This window comes from Zalophus californianus, chromosome 2 (genome assembly GCF_009762305.2).
Source record: "Zalophus californianus isolate mZalCal1 chromosome 2, mZalCal1.pri.v2, whole genome shotgun sequence".
NCBI lineage: Eukaryota > Metazoa > Chordata > Mammalia > Carnivora > Otariidae > Zalophus > Zalophus californianus.
The window spans coordinates 32903071-32929486 of record NC_045596.1 but is presented as its reverse complement, the minus strand read 5'-3'; the positions used below and the strand labels follow the sequence as shown (position 1 = coordinate 32929486).

The 26416-nt window shown below is 37.0% G+C and overlaps 1 protein-coding gene across 4 annotated transcripts in view; it reads left to right on the top strand.

The window, feature by feature from the left end:
* PDS5A (PDS5 cohesin associated factor A) overlaps positions 1–26416 on the top strand; it is a 135171-nt gene that overhangs the window by 102253 nt on the left and 6502 nt on the right. For 3 of the 4 annotated variants that reach the window (XM_027597899.1, XM_027597900.1, XM_027597898.1), the window contains 9 exons: positions 1054–1177; positions 1481–1685; positions 2180–2294; positions 14073–14205; positions 14775–14894; positions 16777–16839; positions 17787–17932; positions 19340–19448; positions 22984–23336. In XM_027597899.1, coding sequence (XP_027453700.1) covers positions 1054–1177; positions 1481–1685; positions 2180–2294; positions 14073–14205; positions 14775–14894; positions 16777–16839; positions 17787–17932; positions 19340–19448; positions 22984–23336 — 1368 coding nt within the window. Of the gene's footprint in view, positions 1–1053; positions 1178–1480; positions 1686–2179; positions 2295–14072; positions 14206–14774; positions 14895–16776; positions 16840–17786; positions 17933–19339; positions 19449–22983; positions 23337–26416 lie in introns of those variants that run through there. The other variant, XR_003520625.1, reaches the window with a different exon arrangement.

The window sequence follows — 26416 nt, the reverse complement described above, 5'->3', positions numbered from 1 at the left end:
ATACAGCTCTCCGCTCCGTTTATTAAGTGTGTGAACTAGAAATCACTTTTCTAAGCTTCAATTTGCTCACTTACAGAGTGAAAATTAAATGAGATAGTGTTCACACACAGCCTAGCACAAGCTTAAGCACCCAGATGGTGGCTATTTTTTTTTTTTTAATTCCTGAATCATTTGTCTCAGAAGCCATTTGAAGTTCCCTCAAGAATACCAGTGTTCACTCTGATAATCCTGTAGTCCCGGAGTGCATGTTGTCTCCTCTTGTATGCTAATGATGGACTCAGCCAGCTTTCCACGTTTCCTAAAGTCTAAAATGTCATAATCATGCTGTGTTTAACATAGAAGTTGAAATAACACTGTCCTTTTCATCTCATTCATTGTCCCATTTTACCAGTTAGGGAATAAAAAACTATTGGGCGGGGGTGGAAGGGCTGGACCTCCTGAGGGGCGGGGAATTGGCTACAAAAGGAAGTCTGCTCCCAGATAGACACTGGCTCTCATTTCCATATCCTTTAGTCTTAGATATTTGTCTGATACATCCCCTTCTGTGGTATAAATCAGCTCCCCATTGCTAGCCCCTCCATTTCATCAGTCACAGGCTTAGGCTAGATTTTTATTACATGTATGTATGTATGTATGTACATGCATTTAAAAACTGTAGGAAACATTTAATATGATAGGTGATTTAATCAAGTTTTTTACAACAAATATGTATTCCTCTTAAAGTGAGGAATACCATTCCTGATGTAAATGGTTCTTCTTGGCATTGCAGTTACTGTAGTTGTGATCATAAGTAGAGCTGCTTGGCTGTGGTAGAGGATCTATACTACAACATAACTAAAAATAAAGGCAGTTAAATTTATTATTAGTCACAATGATTTGAGCCTTTTTCCCTGTGTTGAGTTCAAGGACTCAAAGTAGCTTTCCCAGATTTGTACATGATGTATTTTAAGCATAAATTATGCTAAAGACCTTAACACTCAAAAAGGGATCAAAGTATTGTTATGAATGATAATGGTTATAGGAAATGTTTATTTCTTTTTTGTTTGTTTATAGTAAATCTGATATGTCTCGCTTGCGATTAGCTGCTGGTAGTGCCATAATGAAGCTTGCTCAGGAACCTTGTTACCATGAAATTATAACCCCAGAACAATTTCAGCTCTGTGCACTTGTTATTAATGTAAGTAATCCTCTTATTTTTGTCAATTACTTGGTCTTCACAGTTAAATACATTTACTTTCTGTGAATACAGATCTATTTACTGTGTGCACAAAAGAAATTGCTATTATAACTATTCTAACTAAGTATCTTTTAAGTATTGTTATTCTCCAATATAATTAATCGTTTTTTTTTAAAATGACTTTTGGAACAAACTGCTCTTTAGTAAATGTTTCCCAGTTTTTTTCTTAACTGGGTTATTTTGTCATGGTTTTAAAAGTACTAACATTTTTATTTAAGTATTTTTGGTTTTATGCCGCTATAGGATGAGTGCTACCAAGTAAGGCAGATATTTGCTCAGAAGTTGCATAAGGCTCTCGTGAAGTTACTACTCCCATTGGAGTATATGGCGATCTTTGCCTTGTGTGCCAAAGATCCTGTGAAGGAGAGAAGAGCACATGCACGACAGTGTTTACTAAAAAATATCAGTATACGCAGGGAATACATTAAACAAAACCCCATGGCTACTGGTGAGTAATTTTGAAAGCTCCAAGTGTGCAAATGTATCTTGTGAGTGTATCAATTTATAGGGGGGTTTTATTTCATATATTTCCATTGTAGTATATTTATAAAAACACTACAATTTTTAATTTTTATAGAGTGCTGTTGCTATAGTTGTGATATACTTAACATCTAAAATCCTGGTTTCTAAGTGCTATTTATAATGTATAAAACTGGAGGAATTCTATTTTTCAATGTGACTTGATTTAAACACACTGCTCAGATGTCAGAGAGTAAAGAATTATTTTCCCAGCTTTACCACTGTATAATCTCAAATTATCCCTTTGGCTTTAGTAGCTTTCAACATTGAAATGTATTTCACTATCATCTAGATAGCTTGTTGCCTGTAATTTTAAAATAACTGAGGAAAAATATGGAAACTGAAGTGGTTAGAATGCAAAACTAGGGAGGGATTTTATAAAAGCTATTATTACTATTGTTAATAATAATGTTTTCACTTTAGAGAAATTATTATCACTGTTGCCTGAATATGTAGTTCCATACATGATTCACCTGCTAGCCCATGATCCAGATTTTACAAGATCACAAGATGTTGATCAGCTTCGTGATATTAAAGAGTAAGTCATGTTGATTTTCAAGAATTTTAAAAATTATTTTTACTTACTGAAAAGATAAATTTTTTCCTGTTACTATTCCCATTAGAATAAAAACTTCTTTGTGGCTTTATTATAAATTTCATCGTACAAAATTTTTCCCATCTGTCAAGTTCTTTTTGATTCTTTTGTTTCCTGTTTGCAGTTTAACTGAGTCTTTGAAATAGGTTGGTTTGGTTGTTTTAGTTTTTATCTTATTTTGACTATTTTGTATTAGGATGGGTTTCAGTTACTTTAGTTTGATAATTTAGAAAGCCATGTAGTAAAAATTTCTCTTCTTGAAACTATACTTTCATACTCAAAAGCTGTCTTAAAAATATGCATGTACGCATGAAATATTCTGTGGCAGGATTATGGTAGTACAAAATTAGGCTTGTTACACCAGTCACAGAGAGATTTGTATCTAGTGGAAAGACAGGCAGGTAAACAATTAAAAAGCAGTTGCTGAATAACTGGTACTTCTTGTGTATGATACAGGGTGAAAGTGAGAGAGGCAGCCTAAGTTTGTCTACAGATGACCTCCAGGAAACTTTTTGTTGGGAAAAAATTTATTTTGCTTTTAAATTCTACACCACATTTTACTGAAAATGAAGTGATTTTTAATCTACAGATAAAAGACTCTTAAATGGTACACAGGTGTAACAATTATGTGATGACTTCTTACTATAGTCCAAGGGTAGAAAGACCTTTGAAAGAAATTAATCTTTCTACAGTATTAACCCCTAAAAGCAATTTTCCTTTATAGATGACAACAGTATTGTCAGTTTCATATACTTTTACTTTATAAAAGAACTCCCAGAGAAAGAAATTCCTGGAGGTTTTCCCAGATACATACGGCTATATTTTCTGTTGTGCTTACAACATCTGCAAAGTGTGGCACATCCAGATCCAGATTCTTATGATCAAAGGCATTCACAGCTGCCTCCTCCATGTACTCTCTGAGGTCGGTCAAATTCATAACCATTCCTGTAACAGGATCAGTCTTTATAATTGTGCCCATGGTCATTTGGATTGTTGCATTCCCCAAACAATTTCAGATTTTCTTCATTACTCAGATTTGCTTTAGAGCCTATGGGTTGCACTGAGGGAGAGGAGGTGGGACAGTTCACGCCCAGTAGCCAACGGCAACCACATTGATTGTCTTGCCTCTGACCTCCAAGAAACTTTAAAGCAGTATTTACTTTCTGTCCTGTTGTTATGATTTTGCTTTGCACTCTTAAATTAGTACCTTCAGCTTGTATTTAAAATTATCATGAGGTTGCCTGGGTGGCTAAGTTGGTTAAACTTCTGCCTTTGGCTCAGGTCGTGATCTGTCCTGGGATCGAACCCCGCATCAGGCTCCCTACTCAGTGGGGAGTCTGCTTCTTGCTCTCACTCTCCCTCTGTGCCCTTGCTCTCTCTTTCTCTCTCTCTCTCTCAAATAAATAAAATCTTTAAAAAAATAAATAAAAGCATTATGATTTTTGTATGTGTGACATTAAACCTTGTTCCTGTTCTAATTTAAGATTGTAATCAACATTTATCTCTACCTCCTACAGCTTTCATCACTGAAAATGTGTCAGTATCATAATTGGAAGAGATATTATATCTTGTCCAACATTACTGTTAAGCATTGACCTGTTGAGCTCCTTATATTTTGAAGGCTTGTCATTTCATTGTTGTTGCTTCCAATACATCATTCCAGTAATACTGTCTATTTCAAATGCTTAGAAATAAGTCTACATTTAAAAAAAATCTTTTTAGGGCTTTTAGTTGATCTATACTTTAAGAAGCCACATAATTAGGTTCTAGTCCCAGCTGCATAACTAAAAACTTCTCTGGCCCTCAATTGCCTTACCCATAAAATGCACGAGATAAAATAATTCCCAAAATGTCTTCCAATTCTTATTTTTGTTTATCTTGTAAATGTTTACATTTATATTTACAATTTTTTTCTTTAAAAACTTTTAGTTTGGCATTTCCCAGAAAGCACTTCCATAAAATAAAACACAAGGTCTATGTTAGAGGATTTTAGCATATTTCAGTTGCAAAGCAGTCATGTGGAAGAAGGATTAGACTTAAGAGAGAGAACTATGATGTGGGAAGAAGAGTACTGACGTACAGGAAGTAATTGGAGTTAGAATTGAAATCACTGGCACATGTTTTTTGTTCTGTCTAGCATGCAACATTTTTTAGGATCTTTAAACAATTATTTTAATTAGCATGTAATTTGAAGTGTTAATATGTTTTTCAAACTTTTTTAACTTTGTGGTAATTATTAACTTATTGTGTCACTATTTGCTTTGGCTATTCAAAGTCTTTTATGGTTTCATATAAATTTTAGAATTATTTCTTCTAGTTCTGTGAAAAATGCCATTGGTAAGGATTGCATTGAATGTGTAGGTTGCTTTGAAATAATATGGACCTTTTAACAGTATTCTTTCAGTCCATGAACATGGAATATCTTTCTATTTATTTGTGACTTTTCAATATCTTTCATTAGTGCCTTACAGTTTTTGATATATAAATCTTTTACCTCCTTGGCTAAGTATATCCCTAGGTGTTATTCTTTTTGATGCACTTATAAATGGGAATGTTTTCATAATTTCTGTTTCTGATAATTATTAGTGTAAAATATACAACAGATTTTTGTGTATTGATTTTGTACTCTGCAACTTTATTGGATTTGTTTATTCTAACAGTTTTTTGATGGAGTCTCGGATTTTTTGTGTATAATATCTCATCTGCAACTAGTGACAGTTTTACTTCTTTCTTTCCAGTTTGGATGCCTTTTATTTCTTTTTCTTGCCTAATTGTTCTGGCTAGGACTTCCAATACTTTGTTGAATAAAAGTGGTGAAGAGTGGACATTCTTGTCTTTTGTATGTTCCCTCTATACCCACTTTGTTGAGAGTTTTTATCGTAAATGGATGTTGAATTTTGTCATTTACTTTTTCTGCATCTGTTGATCATGATTTTTATCCTTCATTTTATTAATGTGGTATACCACATTGATTCATTTGTGGATGCTGAGCCCTGCTTCCATCCCTGGAATAAATTCCACTCAGTCATGGTATATGATCCTTTCATTAATGTATTGTTGAACTCAGTTCGCTAACATTCTTTTGAGGATTTTTGCATCTATGTTCATCAGAGATATTGGCCTCTAGTTTTTCTTTTTTGTGGCATTCTTGTCTGGTTTTGGTATCAGGGTAGTGCTGGCCTTGTAAAATGATTTTGGAAGTCTCCTCTTCTCTTTTCTGGATGAATTTGAGAAGAATCAGTATTAATTCTTCCTTGAATGTTGGTAGAATTCACCAAGGAAGCCATATGGTCCTAGACTTTTGTTTGTTGGGTGGTTTTCAATTACTAATTCAATCTCCTTACTAGTAATTGGTCTTTCAGATTTTCTATTTCTAGGAATTTATCCCTTTCTTCTAAGTTGTTCAGTTTGTTAGCATGTAATTTTTCATAGTATTCTGTTATCATCCTTTGTATTTCCGTAGTATTAGTCATAATCTCTCCTCTTTCGTTTCTGATTTTTGAGTCCTTTTTTCTTGGTCAGTCTAGCTAAAGGTTTGTCAATTTTATCTTTTCAAAGAAACAGCTCTTAGTCTCATCAGTATTTTCTCCTATTGCCATTTTTAGTCTATTTCACTTATTTCTGCTCTAAATTTTGTTATTTCCTTACTTCTACTGACTTTGGGCTTCATTTGTTCTTTTTTTCTCCTAGTTCTATGTGGTGTAAAATTAGTTTGTTTCTGGAGATCGGCATTTATCACTATTAACTTCACTGTTAGAACTTACCATGTTTGATGCTTTTGCTGTATCCCATAAATTTTGGAATGTTGCATTTCCATTTTTGTCTCTAGCTATATCCTTTATTTCTCTTTTGATTTTTCCTTTGACCCATTGATTGTTCAGTAGCATGTTGTTGAATCTCTACGTATTTGCTAATTTTTCATTGTTCTTTGTGTAATTAATTTCTGATTTCATACCATTATAGTCGGAAAAGATGCTTGATGTTATTTCAATCTTAAATCCATTAAGACTTGTTTTATGGCCTAACATATGATCTGTCTTGGAAAACGTTCCATGTGCACTTAAGAAAAATGCGTATTTGTTGTTTTTGTATGGAATGTTCTGTAAATATCTCTTAAGTCCATCTGATCTAATATGTTGTTTAAGACCAGTGTTTTCTTCTTGGTTTTTCTGTCTGGATGATTTGTTCATTTAACTAATTGGGGTATTAGAGTCCCCATATATCATAAATTATAATAATTATATAAATACTGGGTGCCTGGGTGGCTCAGTCGTTAAGTGTCTGCCTTCGGCTCAGGTCATGATCCCAGCGTCCTGGGATCAAGTCCTGCATCGGGCTCCCTGCTCGGCAGGAAGCCTGCTTCTCCCTCACACACTCCCCCTGCTTGTGTTCCTGCTCTCGCTGTCTCTGTCTCTGTCAAATAAATAAATAAAATCTTTAAAAAATAATAATAATTATATAAATACTATTGTATTTCTCCTTTTAGGTCTGTTAATATTTGCTTTATATATTTAGGTGCTCCTATGTTGGGTGCATAAATATTTACAAAGGTTATATCTACTACTTTGTTGACCCCTTTTTCATTATGTAACATATCTTTTTTGTGTATTATTACAGTCGTTGTTTTAAAATGTATTTTGTTGGGGCACCTGGGTGGCTCAGTCATTAAGTGTCTGCCTTCGGCTCAGGTCATGATCCCAGGGTCCTGGGATCGAGCCCCGCATCCGGCTCCCTGCTCGGCGGGAAGCCAGCTTCTCCTTCTCCCACTCCCCCTGCTTGTGTTCCCTCTCTCGCTCGCTCTCTCTCTGTCAAATAAATAAATAAAAATCTTTTTAAAAATAAATAAATAAATAAAATAAAATGTATTTTGTCTGGGCCCCTGGGTGGCTCAGTTGGTTAAGCACCTGCCTTCAGCTCACATCATGATTCTGGAGTCCCAGGATCGAGTCCCTCATCAGGCTCCTTGCTTAGTGGGGAGTCTTGCTTCTCCCTCTGATCCTCCCCACTCATGCTGTCTCTCTCTCATTCTTTCTCTCAAATAAATAAAATCTTTTTTTTAAAAAAAAGTGTATTTTGATACAAGTGTAGCTACTAAAGCTTTATTTTGGTTTCCATTTGCATGTAATATCTTTTTCCATCTCTTCACTTTCACTGGGTGTGCCTCTTGTAGGCAGCCTATAGATGAGTCTTGTTTTTTTAAATCCATCCAGCGGTTCTGTGTTTTTGATTAAAGAATTTAATCCATTTACATTCAAGGTAATTATTGATAGGTATGTGCTTGCCATTTTGTTAATTGTTTTGTGGCTGTTTTTGTAGTTCTTTCCTGTTCCTTTCTTCTTTTGCTTAGTTTTTATGTGGCTTAATGACTTTCTTTAGTGGTATGCTTATATTCCTTTCTCTTTATCTTTTGTGTATTTACTATAGGTTTTTATTTCATGGTTACCATGATGCTTACATATAACAACTTAAAGCAGTCTGTTTTAAGTTGATAACAACTTAAGTTTGATCCCATTCTAAATCTCAACTTTTTTTTTTAAGATTTTATTTATTTGACAGAGAGAGACATAGTGAGAGAGGGAACACAAGCAGGGGGAGTGGGAGAGGGAAAGCAGGCTTCCCACGGAGCAGGGAGCCCAATGCAGGGCTCGATCCCAGGACCCTGGTATCATGACCTGAGCTGAAGGCAGACACTTAACGACTGAGCCACCCAGGCGCCCCTAAATCTCAACGTTTTTTTTTTTTAAATTAGGACATGCTATTTTTTATTTTATTTATTTCTTAAAGATTTTATTTATTTTTTAAGATTTTATTTATTTATTTGACAGAGAGAGACACAGAGAGGGAACACAAGCAGGGGGAGTGGTAGAGGGAGAAGCAGGTTTCCCGCTGAACAGGGAGCCCGATGTGGGGCTCGATCCCAGGACTCCGGGATCATGACCTGAGTCAAAGGCAGACGCCTAACAACTGAGCCACTCAGGTGCCCCAAGATTTTATTTATTTGAGAGTGGACGAGAGAAGGAGCCAGGGGGAGGGAGAAGCAGACTCCCCGCTGAGCAGGGATCCCAATATGGGGCTTCATCCTGGGGCTTGGGGATCATGACCTGAGCCAAAGGCGGACACTTGACTGAGCCACTCAGGTGCCCCTAAATCTCAACATTTTAACTCTCCTCCCCACATTTTATGTTTTTGATGTTACATTTTGAATCTTTTTTTTTTTAAGATTTTATTTATTTATTTGACAGAGAGAGACACAGCAAGAAAGGGAACACAAGCAGGGGGAGGGGGAGTGGGAGAGGGAGAAGCAGGCTCCCAAGGAGCAGGGAGCCCGATGCGGGGCTCGATCCCAGGACCCTGGGGATCATGACCTGAGCCGAAGGCAGACACTTAACTACTGAGCCACCCAGGTGCCCCACATTTTGAATCTTTTTATCTTGTATATCCCTTAACTAATTATTGAATCATAGTTATTTTTGTCTTTTAACCTTCATACTAGCTTTATAAGTAATTCACTACCTTCACCATACTATATATTTACCTTTCCAGTGATACTATTTCACATGTGTTGTTGTTACTAATTAGGGCCCTTTCTTTTCTGCTTAAAGAAGCCCCTTTGACATTTCTTTGACAACCAGTTTAGTGGTGATGAACTCCTTTAGCTTTTACTTTTCTGAAAAACTCTTTCTCTCTCCTTCCATTCTGAAAGATAATCTTGACAGGTAAAATATCCTTGGTGGTTTGTTTTTTTTTTCCCCAGCATTTTGAATATATTGTGCCACTCCCTCTTGGCCTGCAAAGTTTGTACTGAACAATCTGTTAGATAGTCTTATGGGGATTCCCTTATATGTAACTTTTTTTTTTCTCTTGTTGCTTATAATACTTCCTGTCTTTTACCTTTTGACGTTTTAATTGTAACGTGTCTTGGTGTAGGTCTCTTTGGGTTCGTATGTTTTGGATCTCCCTGGGTTTGCTGGATCTGGTGTCTGTTTCCATCCCTGTGTTCAGGAAGTTTTCAGCCATATTTCTTCAAATAAGATTTCTGCCTCTTTTTTCCTCTTCTGGAAGCTCTGCAATTCAAATATTAGTCCATTTGATAACCTTTAATTTTCTGAAGATATTTTCACTTTTTATTTCATTTATTTATTTATTTGCTGCTTTTATTGAGGCTGACTGATCCTTACTTTCTATTTTATATCTAGTCTGCTGTTGAACCCTTTTATTGTGTTTTTCAGTTCCATTATTCTTCAGCTCTGTGATTTCTGTTTGGTACTTTGTTAAATTTCATCCCTGTTGAAGTTCTCACTCTGTTCATCCAGTCTCCTCCCCAGTCTGGTGAGCATTTTATGACCATTACTTTGAACTCTTAATAAATTTACTTATCTTCCTTTCATTAAGGCCTTTTTATGAGGTGTTATCTTATCCTTTCATTTGGAACATATCCTTCTGTTTCTTCCTTTTGCTTGACCCTCTGAATTGGTTTCTGTACAGGAGATGATGTTTCATCCCCTTTTCCAGTCTTGAAGGAGTGACCTTGGGGAGGAGTTGAACCTTTTCATTCAGCATTACCCAGCTCTTGGTCATCTCTCAAAACTGAGTTTATCCAAGTAAGCTGTTATATTTTTAATAGCTCCCAGTAGTTAAGGATGTGCCAAGAGCTGTCAGTGTTCCCTAATGGAGGATCTCTGCACCTAGATTCAGACTGACTGGAAACCAAACCTTCAGGCAGCTGCTTTTAAAAGTATGCAGATATATACAATCCTGAGGGGCCAGGAGCAGAAGCCTCACTGACCACCAGAGCCAGGCATCCTGAGGGATGTCCCCTAGGTGGGATTCACAAAAACTGGGGTTCCAAATGAGTATATGAGCTCCTTTCCGGGAGACACCAACAAGCTGGAGAAAGACTGAGAGCACCAAGATGGCATCTATAGCCTTTGTTCCTTGAGGAAGCACCATAGGCCACTAAATGCGTGGCAAACCTAAGTCCTGCCCTTAGTCCAAAGCTCCAGGACGAAGTGGCCTATTGACAGGAAAAACTGAAGGGATGCCTCAGTCTGCTGTCTGTGCAGTGCCCTGAGGGTAGTAGCCTGCCAACAACTGCCCCTCCGATTACCACAGTCCCTTGGGACCCTGGAATGCAAGCCCCTCCAGCCACCACAGCCAGGTGACTTGAGGGGTGCCCCCTGAGCATCAGGCACTGGACTCAAAGCTCCCTTCCAGGAGAACTGGCACTCCGGAGCATGGCAGAGGGTGAGCGTGAAGACAGCACCTGCCCTCCAAGGTCTCTGGGAAGGATTTTAGTCAGCCTCTAGATGATTGTTTTACTTAGAAGCCTGCACCTCAGGCCGCAGTTATGATGATTAGTTAATAGGCCTACTTCACAGAAAAACCAGGGTCCTGGGTCAGTTGCCTCTTGCTGTGCCTGGGAGGGGTGGTAGCTGGTAGCTCTTTAGGCATTCTTTGCACATTGGTTACAGTCCTTTGGGACCCAGGAACATTCGCCCCACTGGCCACCAGTGTCAAGTGATGTAGAAGTGTCCCTTGGCGGCAGTCACAAAAACTGGAGCACCAGGGAGGGTTCTGAATTCCTTTCTAGGTGATTATTATTGTGGTCCCATGTGACCAGAAATACAAGCTCCTCTGTTCTCCAGAGCTAGGTGTGTTCAAGAGATGTCCCTCTGGGCAGCACCCACAAAAATCAGGGCACCAGACATGTGTAAAGGTTCCCTTCTGGGAGCTACTCATCCTCTGGAGCACAGCAAAGGGAGAATGCAAAGATGGCACTCCCCATTCTCCATCCCTAGGGAATGTTCCAGCAGGCTCCTAGATGTGTAAGTTGAATTAGATGCCTGCCCCTCAGGTGAAGGTTTTAAGCAGGTTATTTAAGCTGCTTCTGAGCTGGGCCCTGGGGCAGGTCAGTTCCAGCACACAAAGCCTTTAAGAGTCATTTCTCAGATTGCTAGATTTGTGGGTCCCACTGTGGGACATTTCGGGGATTCATCTCTGAAGTTCCTGTCTTAGAAGTTGGGGTGATCAGTGTGGGGTTTGAACCTTTCATTCCTCAGGAAAAAGGTCGGTCCAGGTATTTTGAGTTTCCTCCCAGTTGTGGGTCGCAGCACCTGGGGTGGGGGTTCATGGTGAGATTGTGTCCCAGCCTCTCCTGCCCACTTTGATGTGTTTTTTTTTTTCTTGTTTGCCTAATGTGTAGTCATCACTCAGTCAGCGTTTAGGTTTTTTAAGAGGAAATTGGGTCCATATGTAGCTGTAGATGTGGTATGTTCCTGAGAGAAGGTGAGCTTGGGGTCTTACTACATCACCATCTTGAATCAGACCAAGTTCTCGGTTTCTTACTGATCTGTCTGGCGTGCATTTCTATCCATTACTGAAAATAAGGTATTGAAGGGGTACCTGGGTTGCTCAGTTGGTTAAGCGTCCAACTCTTGGTTTTGGCCCAGGTCATGATCTCGGGGTTGTGGGATCGAGCCCTGCATCAGTCTCCATGCTCAGGGGGGGAGTCTGCTTGAAGATGTCTCTCTCTGCCCCTCCCCCCATTTGTGCTCACTCTCACGCTTTCTCTCTCTCTCTGAAATAAATACCTACATCTTTAAAAAAAAAGAAAATAAGGTATTGACATTTCTGATTATTACTGCAGAATCATCTATTTCTCTTCAATTCTCTCAATTTTTGCTTCATGTAATTTTGGGGCTCTGTTACGTTTGTATGTCTTTATGATAGTAGTATCTTCTTGCTGAACTGAACCTTTTATCAGTGTAGTACTTCTGGATCTCTTACAATCTTTTTTTTACCTTAAATCTATTTCTGATCATAAAATAGCTACCAGCCCTCTTTTGGTTATCATTTGCATGAAATATATGTATTTTTTTATCCTTTTACTTTAAGATGCTTTGTGGTTTTACACCGAAGTAAATCTCTTGTAGACAGACATAGGTGGATCTTTTTTTTTCCTCTCCTCTTTTTCCATTTTGATCTCTGCCTTTTAATTGGGGGCTTTTAATCTGTTTTCATTTGAAGTAATTACCGGTAAAGAGTTATTTCTGCCATATAGCTATTTGTTTTCTCTGTCTTATATATGTTGTTACTTAATTTCCTTCATTACAGCTTCTCTTTTTGTATTTACTTGTTTTTTGTAGTGAACCTTTTTGATTCCCTTTTCTGTGTATTTTTAGTTATTTTCTTAGAGATTACAACTCCTAACAACCTAGATTGAATAATAGCAGCTTAGTTTCAATAGTATACAAACACTTTGTCCTATACAACTCTACCCCTCTCCCTTTCGTATTGATATTGTGATAGAAATTATATCTTTTTACATTATTTCCATTTACATAGATGTAATTATTACGCATTTGCCTTTAAAGTCTTTATGTAAAAATAGTTAAAATTGAAAGTACAGTAATGCTGGCTTTTTTTTTTTTTTTTAAGATTTTATTTGTTTATTTGACAGAGAGATCGCGAGAGCAGGAACACAAGCAGGGGGAGTGGGAGAGGGAGAAGCAGGCCTCCCGCCGAGCAGGGAGCCCGATGCGGGGCTCGATCCCAGGTCCCTGGGATCATGACCTGAGCCGAAGGCAGACGCTTAACGACTGAGCCACCCAGGAGCCCCGTAATGCTGGCTTTTATATTTACTTAATGTGGTTACCCTTTACTATTTGCTAGTGTTCTTTATTTCTTCTTATGGTTTTAAGTTACAGTCTAGTGTCCTTTTATTTCAGCCTGAAGGACTCACTTTAATAGTTCTTTTAAAACAGGTCTGCTAAAAATGAACTCCATTAACCTAGTGCTAAATTTCCCCCTTACAGTAGTCCCTCAAAACATTTACATAGAATATAGACTAAGAAGTACGCATACATTATCATCAAATTTTTTTTCCCCTATTGATGCAGTAAATCAGTAAGTCCCATGGCTGCCTGAGAATCATCCTGGGAACTTATTACAAACAGGCCTTACCCTAGATTTGTTGATTTAGGTTCCCCAAGGATTCTAATGTTCATCCTGATTTGGGATTCACTTTTACTGTAGAAATTCAGGTATTCCCTTCAGATACTTTATGTATTAAATGAGTATACAGTATAAGTGGAAAAGCAAAAATAGTTTGAGTTGTGACTGCTTAGCTGAATGACTGGTTACTGTGCACATGCAATTTGGAGTCATGTCACAGCAGAATTCCATGCAAATCCTAGACCTGCATAGTTTGCAAATAGTCAAAAGAAGAAAGGCTTTGCTGCCTGCTGGTTTCCTCATCATTGCTGGGCAGTGATACATGTCAAATCATCTAAATGTCTATTGAATACCTACAGAATGAATCTTTACATGCCTCATGAAGCTGTCAGACTTTCTTGTATTAAGCTTTGTTTTCATTTTTAATATTTTATGGTTTAGGGCGCCTGGGTGGCTCAGTTGGTTAAGCGACTGCCTTCGGCTCAGGTCATGATCCTGGAGTCCCGGGATCGAGTCCCATATCGGGCTCCCTGCTCAGCAGGAAGTCTGCTTCTCCCTCTGACCCTTTCCCCTCTCATGCTCTCTCTCTACCTCATTCTCTCTCTCAAATAAATAAATAAAATCTTTAAAAAAAAATATGGTTTAGTTTATATTTTACTCGTACTTTGTTATATCCAGACAACAGACCTTCCCAATAAGATGTGTAATCCATTAAGCAAAGCACCTACTTTTAGTCTCTTTTAATAGGCGAAAATGTTTATCATTTAGGTGCCTGTGGTTCATGCTTGAAGTTTTAATGACAAAGAATGAAAACAATAGCCATGCCTTTATGAAGAAGATGGCAGAGAACATCAAGTTAACAAAAGATGCCCAGTCTCCAGATGAATCCAAGACAAATGAAGTAAGATATGTGTTAGGCCAGTGTGTATTAAGATAATTACAGGAGAAAATATTACAGTCCTTGTCCCACTTATTTTTCCTATTACATAATAAATTAGATTACAGAATGTTCATAAAAATACATATTTATGGTCAGTTTTATTGTATTATAATTGAATTCTATTACTGGAGGAATGTTTATTACCCTGAAAAGGACATTAAAACTTCTACAGAGCAGGGGGATAAGAACTAATAAAATTTACTACTCTGCTGTCCTACAAATCTTTAATAAGTTACAGACAAGTAGGTATTCCTTTTTGTATGTTTCCCTTGGTTTGGTTTGGTTTATTTGTTTTTAATGCATACTCGACATTCATGTTAATTAGGTAAAGGGTTTTTTTTGTTTGTTTTTTGTTTTTACCAGGAGGCTACATAAGAAGAAATGCAAACACAAATGTGAAATGTTCAAGGAATAAATAATACCCACATATCCCTCTTTTGATTTCATTTTATACATTTGGTAGAATTGGTACTTGCGGTTATTTTGTGCTACTGAAAGTTATATATGATCTTTCTCTCTTTCCTCCTTAGAAACTTTATACAGTATGTGATGTGGCTCTGTGTGTTATAAATAGTAAAAGTGCTTTGTGCAATGCAGATTCACCAAAGGATCCAGTCCTTCCACTGAAATTTTTTACACAACCTGAAAAGGTAAGTTTTTTCTCTTCATTGTTCCACCACACTAAACTAATTTAAATTTCAGTTACCATCAACCCTAGTGGCAAATAGTGGATTTTCTTGACTACAGAGTAAGAAACAGCTCTTTGTATTTATATCAAGGAATGGGAGATTGTCTTCCAAAGCCCTGAACAAATATTCTCACCTTACAGAGTAGGAGGATGCAAATCAAGCTTTATGGTGGTATTCTTGCGTGAGCTATTCCTTCTGGATATTTCTAGTATTTAAGAGGAGTTTTCAGATTTCTTAAATTGCTTAAATCTCACTTTATTAAAACACTATATTTTATGAGGCAAGAAATAAAATGTTTGGTACAGTGTAAATATAAATATATATATATATAAATGAAATAAAATGTTAGAATTAACAGAATTGGGTCTCGGCAAGTGATGTATTCTAATCAGCAGCTTCTAAGTTCAGGGACTTCAGACAAGTTAACTCTTCTAAGCCTCAATTTCTGTCTCTCTAAAATGCAGGTGATAATACCTATGAACAATTATTAATACTTGTCTATAATTTTATGAGTTTGTCACATAATAAGCATTCAGTAAATGGTAGTAATAATTAATACATCATTTATTCTGCTATCAGCAAATTAAGTTTTCCATCTAAGTAAATTTTCCAGCTAACTAAAGCTCTTTGTTTTTCCAACTAATCGAAATTTAAAAACTTTTTTTAGAAAAAAGTTTTCTATTTATTTACTGCTTTAAGGAAGTATTTGGAAGTTTAACCTTCCTGTTCTTTGTTTAGAAAACAGGATCCTAATTTTTTTTTTTTTTTAATTAAGTAGGCTCCATGCCCAGCGTGGGGCTTGAACTCAGGACTCGAGTCAGGAGTCACATGCTCTACCAACTGAGCCAGCCAGGTGCCCCCAGAGTCCTAAGTATTTTTAATTGGAAAAAATAACGTCATTTAAAAGTTTTTATACATTTTCAAACCTTAAGACATGCTTCAGAATATTCAGGGTAATACCCTCCCTTAGAGTATTTTACAGAAGAACATAAGTGAGATCACTTAAAAAATTAATAAACTTCTTGGTCATAGTGAATCACTTTAGTTATGTGACACCATTGTAGTTTATATGTGTGCTATTCCCGGATATTTAACAGAAGCATCAAAGGATTCTTAAGTTTCATATAGATAAAACTTTCAAGAAAGTACCATCAGTGTCCACATTAGGTTTAATTCATTTATTAACTAGTAAACATCACTGCCGCCAAAGAACATTATAATTCACTTAATTATATTTTGGCAGTGTATTTACATGCCAAATGTAAATTTGATTTGGACAGTCTTCTTATGGTTCTAAGAAACGATATTTTTTTTTTAGGATTTTATTTATGTGAGAGAGAGCACTAGAGGGAAGAGGGTCAGAGGGAGAAGCAGACTCCCTGCTGAGCAGGGAGCCCGATGTGGGACCAGTATTTTTAATTAAAGTGATAATTTTTTTTTCAATGAGGGTAATTTTCTTGAGATCCAGTGTGGAGTTACTTTAGTGAATATTAAGTGCTTAATATATGTACTGTACCATTTTGGATGCTTTGGGATCCCAGATGAAGTTAAATTTTACAATAGAGTAGAGAATAATCTGGAGACTATTTGCCCTGAATTATATGAAAAAAATAGGAATGTGTTTTATTTAAAATGTGATTTAAGTAATTGAGCTCTGGTATTTGCCAAGTCTTATGTGCCATTGAGTTAAAGCTAGACTTAATGACATGGTTCATTAAATATGCTTTATTTGAGGAATTAATATGTATGCTGGCCCAAATGTAATTGTTATCATAAGGCACAGTGCCTGAAGAGTCTTATTTGGACAATAAAAATACACATGTTCACTTTGTTTGTTTTGTAGGATTTCTGTAATGACAAGAGTTATATTTCAGAAGAGACTAGAGTACTTCTGTTAACAGGAAAGGTATTGTGTACTAGATAATTTGGAAATCTTCATCTCATGTGTACATTACTTCTGCTGTTCTTAGAAATAACTTTTAAAAGCCCCATGGATTTTATAGTTCCTGATTCTTAAAGACCGTATTGTGGATTGTAGCATCTAAAGCATTTGTTCGCTCAGGCTTTTTTCTGCCATAAATGACTCTTGAATTACGACCATGTGTTCTCATCAGTACTAGTAGGCTTCAAGTTACTGATAATACACAAAGCAGGTTTTCTTGAAAAATGGTATAATAAATTTAGATATGCAGATTTTAAAAAAGAAATAATTTTAAAGTATTGAGCTAGATAATTTATATTCTGTGAAAGTAACATGACACCTAAAAGAACAAAAGAAATTTAATTTTTGATAAAAACTGTCTAAACTATTATATACATTTAATAGTTTATAAGACATTTCATTATATATTTACGTATTTTGCTGTGTGTTTCAGGGGCACTTTTTTTTTTATTTTTTATTGTTAATCACCATACATTACATCATTAGTTTTTAATACAGTGTTCCATGGTTCATTGTTTGTGCATAATCCAGTGCTCCATGCAGAATGTGCCCTCTTTAATACCCATCACCAGGCTAACCCATCCCCCCACCCCCTCCCCTCTAGAACCCTCAGTTTGTTTTTCAGAGTCCATCTTCTCTCATGGTTCATCTTCAGGGGCACTTTTTATGTTGATTGAGCAATAATAAATAAATACTACCAAGTTATTTTTAAGTAGAGGTAATACTTGTGACTTGTAACTGTATTCAGACAAACTCAATTTTGCAAAATTACCATTTCTAATAAGTTTAGAATTTAACTTTCTAAAGTAACAATTCCTTGGCTTAGGCTAAACAGTATCTTTTACATGTGTCTAAATTTATGTGAATTCCTTACAGTAAGGTGTAAAATAATATGCATATGTAATTTTTAGCCAAAACCTGCTGGAGTACTAGGTGCAGTAAACAAGCCTTTATCAGCAACGGGAAGGAAACCGTATGTTAGAAGCACTGGAGCTGAGACTGGAAGCAATATTAATGTAAATTCAGAGCTGAACCCTTCAACCGGAAATCGATCAAGGCAATTTTTTTTCTCCACTTGTTTTTGTTACTATCACTACTTGGTTCATCTTTTAATTTTTACCTAAGGCACTAGATCACAAACATAGACTTCAGGAAACATTTTGGCATAAAATAATAGCACTGAGTTTTAGTATAATTAATGTTGGAAGTTAAGAGTGCACAGTTACATTTTGAACCCATGTAACATTCTAAGTATGTAAAAAAGTAAATGGAACAAATTTAAAATTTTTTTTTCTTACGATTTTATTCATTTGAAAAAGAAAGACAAGTGTGAGAGAGAGGTCTCGATGGGGGGAAGGGTAGAGGAAGAAGCAGACTCCACACTGAGCAGGGAACCCGATGTGGGACTCGATCCCCAAAATCATGACCTGAGCTGAAGGCAGACGCTTAACCGACTGAGCCACCCAGGTGCCCCAAATTTAGGAATATCTAATATAACTAATTTTCATGGAAGTGTTTATATAAGAAAAATGAACACTTAGGAAAACTATGAATATAGAACTCTTAAATAGAATTTATATGCTTTTTAATGTTTAACTCAAATTAGTATAGCGTGAGTTAAGATGACACTGTTAGAACATTTCTACATACAAGAATACTCCATGTTTATTTTAACATGTCTTTACCATGTTAGCCACTGCATAAAAATTTCCACCTAACCCTGCTCTTACCAACACTAAAATTTGAAGCTTTTAAAGATTTTATTCTTACTCATGAAATTTTAAGTATAAACTCAACTGGTGTTGTTATAAACACATTCTTAGCAGTAGAACCCCAAAATATAAATTAACATGGAACATCTGTGGTTTACAGAAGTGGTGAGTCTCCAGCATCTCCCCTGTGACCTCTTCTTCCAGTCCCCTCCCTTACAGAGCATTAAGAACACAGACTGGAGGGGCACCTGGCTGGCTCAGTCAGAGGAGCATGCGACTCTTGATCCTCGGGATTTTGAGTTCAAGCCCCATGTTGGGCGTAGAGATTACTTAAAAATAAAATCTTAAAACACACACACACACACACACACACACACACACACTAGAGACAACTGTACTATACACTATAATACATCTATCACTGTATTTTTACTTTGTTTTAGGGTTTCCTACCCCTAAGAGAAAGTCTTAAAATAGTTGTATGATTTTGTTTCTAGACAGCTAATGTTTCTGTATGGTGGTTTTAGGCAGTCATTTGTGTCTTACATTAGTAAGGTTAAAGGGAATCAGTAACATGATATAATACAGCAGTGGTCTTATAACCACAGAAGATCTGAATCTTGCTAATGTTGCTTCAATTGGCTGGGCTTCTAAACTAGCCTAAGCTTCTGTTTCCTTATTGGTTAGTGAAAGGGTAGGCTGTCTGTCCATGTGGTGAAATAAAGAAGCTTTGGTTTATTTTTCTTCAACAGGGAACAGAGTTCAGAGGCAGTAGAAACTGGAGTTAGTGAAAATGAAGAGAACCCTGTGAGGATTATTTCTGTCACACCTGTAAAGAATATTGACCCGGTAAAGAATAAGGTAAATTTTTAAAATTTAACAAATGGAATTCTCCCAGAGATTATTACAGTTTCATGGTAGATGTTAAGAAACCCCCACTTGACAAGTTAATATATACTACATATTCTACATTTGTGTATACCACCTCTCACTATACTTACCGTGCTTCCACTGCCTACATCCACCCATTTCAAGAGTTGATGTAGCCACCTATAATAGTACCCTTCTCCCACACTACTACTCCCAAAACTTAAAGAGTAGGAATTGAGAGTTTTTGAGATCTTACTTTCAAGTTTATTGACTCCTATAAGAGAGGTATACACTGTTTTTTTTTCTATTTTTTAAAAGTTAAATTTATGAGTTAATCTTTTAAAATGTATTTGAGTTTCTGTGTAACAGCTACATTCTTTATTGTTGACCTTATAATTATGGCACCCAATTTTAACAGTTTTGTGGCAGGAGAGAAACATTGGTAAGAATCAGACCCTGAATCCTGGCTCTGCCACTCATTGGCTGTGTGTTTACTTAGGGAGATTGCTGGGCTTCTCTGAGCTTCATTAAACTATAGAATGAGACTGGTAACTTACCTCAGTAGCAATGGTATGGAAATAACTATTACTTCTTTTCCTACAGAATCATATTCTCAACATATTTATCTTTTTATTGCCCACCATATATTTATAGTATTCATCAAATGTTTTAGGAATCACCCTCGGATACATAAAATACAAGACTGTACAGTTATTCCACAATAGCTGAACTATGCAAACTCATTATCTGAATTCAAACTGAATAGGTGATGATACATTTTTAGATCAGTCTCTTACTATTCAACCTCTTGCTGTTTGTCATCTGAAGTTCAGTATGTCAGTAGATTCAAACAACAGGGAGCCCTCTCACTGTCAGACTCTTGGAATTCAGAAACCAATAGACTTGAATATTGTGGGGTTCTTGTATAGAATTAAACAGTTTTCACCTAAACAAACTTACATACAGAAATGCATATTACCACAGACATTCATTTAAACATACTTAAATGTGTAGGAAGAGGTGGTACAGGGATAAAAAAGTTTTTTCTGGCACAAACAACTATAACTTTTCTAGCCTGTGATATAAAATTCTATGTAAGATATAAATTGAAGTTATATGTCAGTTATACTTGAATAATAGAAAAGATAAATGTGATATTTAAATTGTAATTTTTGAGAAGCCAAAATGTTACTTTATGATTAATCTATAATAGTGTTCCAATAATCTATAATAGTGTTCCAAACCCTTACTTTAACTTTTTCACACTTCCAAAGAATTTTTTTAAGAATGTTTCTTTTTTTTTTTTTCCTTAAAGATTCCATTCATTTATTTGAGCACGAGCAGGGTGAGGGGCAGAGGGAGAAGCAGGCTCCCCAATGAGCAGGGACCCTGGGATCATGACCTGAGCCAAAGGCAGACGCTTAACCGACTGAGCCACCCAGGCGCCCCTCCAAAGAATGTTTTAACAAATTCACTATAGCCTTGAACACACAGGGGTTGTATTTTGACAAAACTTAGTCACTTCCCAGTCAGGTCTCCCATAAGTTGTCATTTCTTTCCAAAGTCGGCTAGGCTCAAGAAACTGTCTTGGTATACTAAAAGAAGATAAAGATCGAAGAGAGTGTTTCTTGCTAACCAATTTTTCGAAGAGATTAATGCGTAAACCAGTTTATTATGTGTATAAAAATTATCCAGCAAATTAGATATGGGCGTTTACAAATCAGGACATTCTTGGGACACCTGAGTGGCTCAGTCAGTTAAGTGTCCAACTCTTGATTTCAGCTCAGCTCAAGATCTCAGGGTTGTGCTGTTGAGCCCCACATTGGGCTCTGTGCTGGGTGTGGAACCTGCTTAAGATTCTCTCTCTCCCTTTTCTACTGCCCCTCCCTATCTCTTAAAAAAAAAAAAATCAGGACATTCTCTCTTGTTATTTACTCTGTGAGGGAAATCAAATTGTAATATGAAGGATGAGTAAGGGAGGTGGTTAAAAGAAGCAAGACATACCCCATGGATTCAGGCAAGCAGTGTTACCAGTGTTGTCCTGAAGGAGTCTTCTTTTTCTTCATACCTGTGGCTGACCAATGGGTTTCTTCTTTCATTTGTCTTTTAATGAGTTCTTTAAACATATGCACATGTACATAATATTCATAAATGTGTAAATACAGTCATGTGCATGATTTTTAATGCAGCTTTTGTTCCTTTTAAAAAGTAATCTGTATCGGAGTGCCTGAGTGGCTCAGTCGTTAAGCGTCTGCCTTCGGCTCAGGTCATGATCCCAGGGTGCTGGGATCAAGCCCTGCATCGGGCTCCCTGCTCAGCGGGGAGTCTGCTTCTCCCTCTCCCACTCCCCCTGCTTGTGTTCCTGCTTTCGCTGTGTCTCTCTCTGTCAAATAAATAAATAAAATCTTAAAAAAAAAAGTAATCTGTATTAATTTTTTTCTTGTCTTACATTTTCACGTGTATATACACATAAATATTTCCCTTCCCCTTTTTTGTCACTACAAACAATGTTGCATTAAAAATTAAATGTGCATCAAACATTTACTGGTGATTTTTTATTTCTATGGGCTTACTTTCTAGTAGTGGGATTGCTGAGTCAAAGAGTAAAATGTATTGCAGATTTTAGATGTTTCCATATTGCTTCCTTGAAGACGTGGAACACTTGACATTGCTACCCAGCAAGGTCGAACACTGATTTGTGAATTTTTTCACTTAAATTACTATTTTCATGAGTTTTCATTTAAGTAAATTTTCTTGAATCATGAAAGATTTATAAATATTTTTTACCCAGTCATTCTGAAAAGATTTTCTGGGGGAAATGAAAATTAGTTAATAGGAAAGATAACTGATTTTTTGGACGATAATAGTGCTCCATTGTCTTCCTTTAATCAATTAAAATTTTATCAGTTAAAATTATGACTCCTAAATATCCTTTGTATAAGGTCACTTTCGATTCTAAATACTATTAATGTCCATTATATGTTATATTAAAATGGGATTTGAACATTTTAGATGACTTAACACATATATTTGATAAACTAAAAAAAATGTTCAGAAAAAAAGTAGGTTAATGATTGCAGCAAAAAGTGACAAAAATTAGGATGTATGAATGGAGTGAGAAATTGAAGAACCTTATGCAGAATTACAGAAATTATTATAGTCAAAGGAGCATCATAGATAAAGAGCATATTCAATTATGCAGACATGCTCCCCTTTTTTAAAAAGTGATAAATTTAGAGCATACCATCGATTAAAAGGACCTTTTCATTTAGAATGAGTGTGAAAGCAAAACTGAGTAGATTTTCTCTATATATACCACCTGTGCATTTTAATAAGCATTTATGGCATAGATTATATATGCCAAGCCCCATGGCAGGCCCTGCTCTCAGGTCCTTACCCTCAAGGAGTTCATTAGAAGACTTGGAATTCTAGCTCCTCGAAAATAACTTTCAAAATACTTCTTTCCAATACAGATCATTGATATATAAGGAATTTATGTTTATAGAATTGTTTTGTGCTCTTTTAGGAGATCAATTCTGATCAAACTACCCAGGGCAACATCAGCAGTGACCGAGGAAAGAAAAGAAGTGTAGCGGCATCTGGAGCAGAGAACATCCAACAAAAAACAGATGAGAAAGTAGACGAATCAGGACCACCTGCCCCTTCAAAACCCAGGAGAGGGCGCCGACCCAAGTCTGAATCTCAGGGCAATGCAACCAAAACTGATGACATAAACAAACCTCTGGGCAAGGGAAGAAAGAGAGCTGCAGTCAGTCAGGAAAGCCCTGGGGGTCTGGAAGCAGGTAATGCCAAAGCGCCCAAACTGCAAGACGGAGCCAAAAAGGCAGCACCAGCAGAAAGACAGATTGACTTACAAAGGTAATGGACACCATTCTTTCTGGACTGTGAATTTAGAAATTTTGTTTTATTCTTAGTATGTGCCGGTCACCCCTAAACACCTAGGCATTTGGGACTGAAAACTGCCCTTGGTTTTCCTGAGTAGGTTATAATGGCATTTGTTTTGGTCTCATAACCTCCAGGATGCCAATTTGAAGAGAGATCTTGTTTCTTTTGGTTAATTTTTAATTAGGATATCATGTTTTGTATTTCTGCTTACTAGCAAGGACAATATTAAATTTTGCTTGGTATCCTTCACATAGTTACATGGGCTTTACTTAATTTAAAGGTCTACCTTTTGGGTGAAAAGGTCTCAGAATGGGGCACCTGGGTGGCCCAGTCAGTTAAGAATCTGCCTTTGGCTCAGGTCATGATCCCAGGGTCCTGGGATTGAGTCCCTGCTCGGGCTCCTTGCTCAGTGGGGAGCCTGCTTCTCCCTCTCCCTCTGCTGCTCCCCCTGCTTGTGTGCTCTCACTCTCTGTCAGTAAATAAATAAAATCTTTAAAAGGGGGCGGAGGGAGTCTCAAGTCATGACACACAAACAGGTATATCCTGCTCTTGAATTCCTCTTTAGTTAGAGTTAATTTTAATATAAGTCAACAACATAACTCTTCCCCCCACTCTCCAGTGAAACCACCTCAGAGCTGCTCATCTTTGATCATTCTTGGGCTGGGACTTCAGCTTCTCTACCCTGTAATGGTGGTGGTCCAGCTGAAGATCTAGAAGTTGGCTCCTTTGAGCCTTGGCCTATAGTTAGAGAACTTAGCCCTACCCCCTTCTTTTTTCTTTGTATGTCTGTACCTAACTCATCTCCCCTTGAATTAGACTGTAAGCATCTGAATTCCTTGTAGGAAGGAGACAGTTTTGATCATCTCAGGATGATCCTACCATCGTGCTTCAGTATTTTTATAAAGTATGGTGTTGCCTTGTGTTAACAAGTACATTTTTTAAATTACCATTCATGTTAAATCTTATATTTTAAGTGTCTCAAGCTACCTTTTACAACATCTCATGGGAGCAGATTCAGGCCCAAACCTGATCTAAGTAATGGGTGTTTCTCCTACTCACTCCTAGTTTTATGTGTAGTAAGTGTAATAATGAAAGCTATTGGGGGCATATTTATTATTTTTCTCCTCAGATCTAGATCATATTTAACTTCAGCCCCCTCTTTGTCTTCAGTAAGACAGCATAATAATACCTTCTTCAAAGGACTGTCCTAAGAATTAAATGGATCAGTAAATATAAAGCACTTAACCAAGTGCCTTTCACAGAATAAATGCTCATTGTTGTAGCCATTGTTTTGAATTCTAGAGTCTCTACCCCTTAATACACTTTTCAGTTACACAAAAGTTGAACACTTTCCTTTGAGATGGCCAGAATTTTCTGAAGGGTTTCTAAAATTCTATTCTGGGCGTTCCATTAGTACTGATCATCACACACAGGCCACTTGAGCCACCAGACCTTGTCTCTGATTAGCGCCTGGTAAAGCCCCCGCTCTTAATTTGCTGCATCATGTGCCCCAACATCATCAAACCAACAGAAGCAGCTTCGGTGCCAGAGACTGGTTAAGAATAGCACTGAGCCTTCTTGAAAATCTAAAAATGTCTTGAGTGAAAAACACCTTAGAAGTCTCAAGTATGCTGGCTCTTAGGTCACGGGGGGGGGCAGTGTGTTAGCCAAAACAGAGTTCTGTGATGGTTTTATATTCTTAGTGAAGCTAGGTGGTTAAATTAGATGTTCTTGACAACTCTGTACTGTGTTAACTCAGTAGAATAGATCAAATATTTTGCACACGTATTTCAGAAACTTGTGATTGAACTGTCTGCTACTAATTTAACAAAATATAGAAGTACATTCTGAAACTTTCTCCCAAGCTTCCCTTTGTCTTTTCTTAAACCTAATATACAACTCTGCCTTTACGTTCTAGCATTTGACTTAAGCTTGGCTTGGAATCCTGATGAACTGTTGAGTGAAAGCTCACTTACTCCACAAACTGTACGGCTCATGATCCCCTCTTGTATAGAATTGAATGCCTTGTAGGCACATCAGTATTGCTCCTTGTCGTTCATTCTTTTAACAAATACTCAACTGATAAGAGTGCTAAGCATCATGCTGGGTGTTGGCAGTGCAAATGTATCCAAAGTAGAAAGGTTCTTGCCCTCAAAGAGTTTATCTCCCTAGCTTGTCAACTCCAGAAGAAACCAGAAAACTTTCACATTAGTTGATACAGTAAAAGTATAGGACTTTTTTGGTAATTACTATATAAAACAGAATGAAATTCCGACACCTGCTACAACATGGATGGACCTTAAGGACATTATGCTAAGTGAAATGAGCCATACCCCAAAGGACAAATACCGTATGATTCCATTTAGATGAGGCACTTGCCATTACGTTCGTATAGACCGAAAGTGGAATGGTGGTTACCAGGACGAAGAGGGAGTAGGCTTTAGTGTTTAGTGGGTGTACAGAGTTTCATTTGGGGAAGATGAAAACATTCTAGAAATGAATCACCTTGATTGTACAACATTGTGAATGTACTTAATGCCACCATGTACTTAAAAATGGTTAAAATGGTAAATGTTAGGTCATATAAATTTTACTACAATAAAAAAATTGCTACATAGGAATAATACTCTAATACTAATATAGTACTGATTATGAGCCAGGCTCAATTTTAAGCTCTTTGTTAACCTATTAAATCCTCAAAACACCTCTTGGTGGTAAGTTGTACCATTATTCCCAGCTTACAAAGAGGAGGAAACCCAGGTATAGGGGCCCCATGTAGCTTTTGGTCTCTGCTTATATAGTGGGGCCAGGATTAAACCCAGGCAGTGTCCCTCCAGGGTTTGTAACTGCCATGCTATATTGTATTTTAAGGTAAAATTAGTCTTTTTTTAAAAAATATTTTATTTATTTATTTGACAGAGAGAGAGAGTGAGAGCAGGAACACAGCAGGGGGAGTGGGAGAGGGAGAAGCAGGCTTCCTGCGGAGCCCGATGCAGGGCTCGATCCCAGGACCCTGGGATCATGACCCGAGCTGAAGGCAGACCCTTAATGAC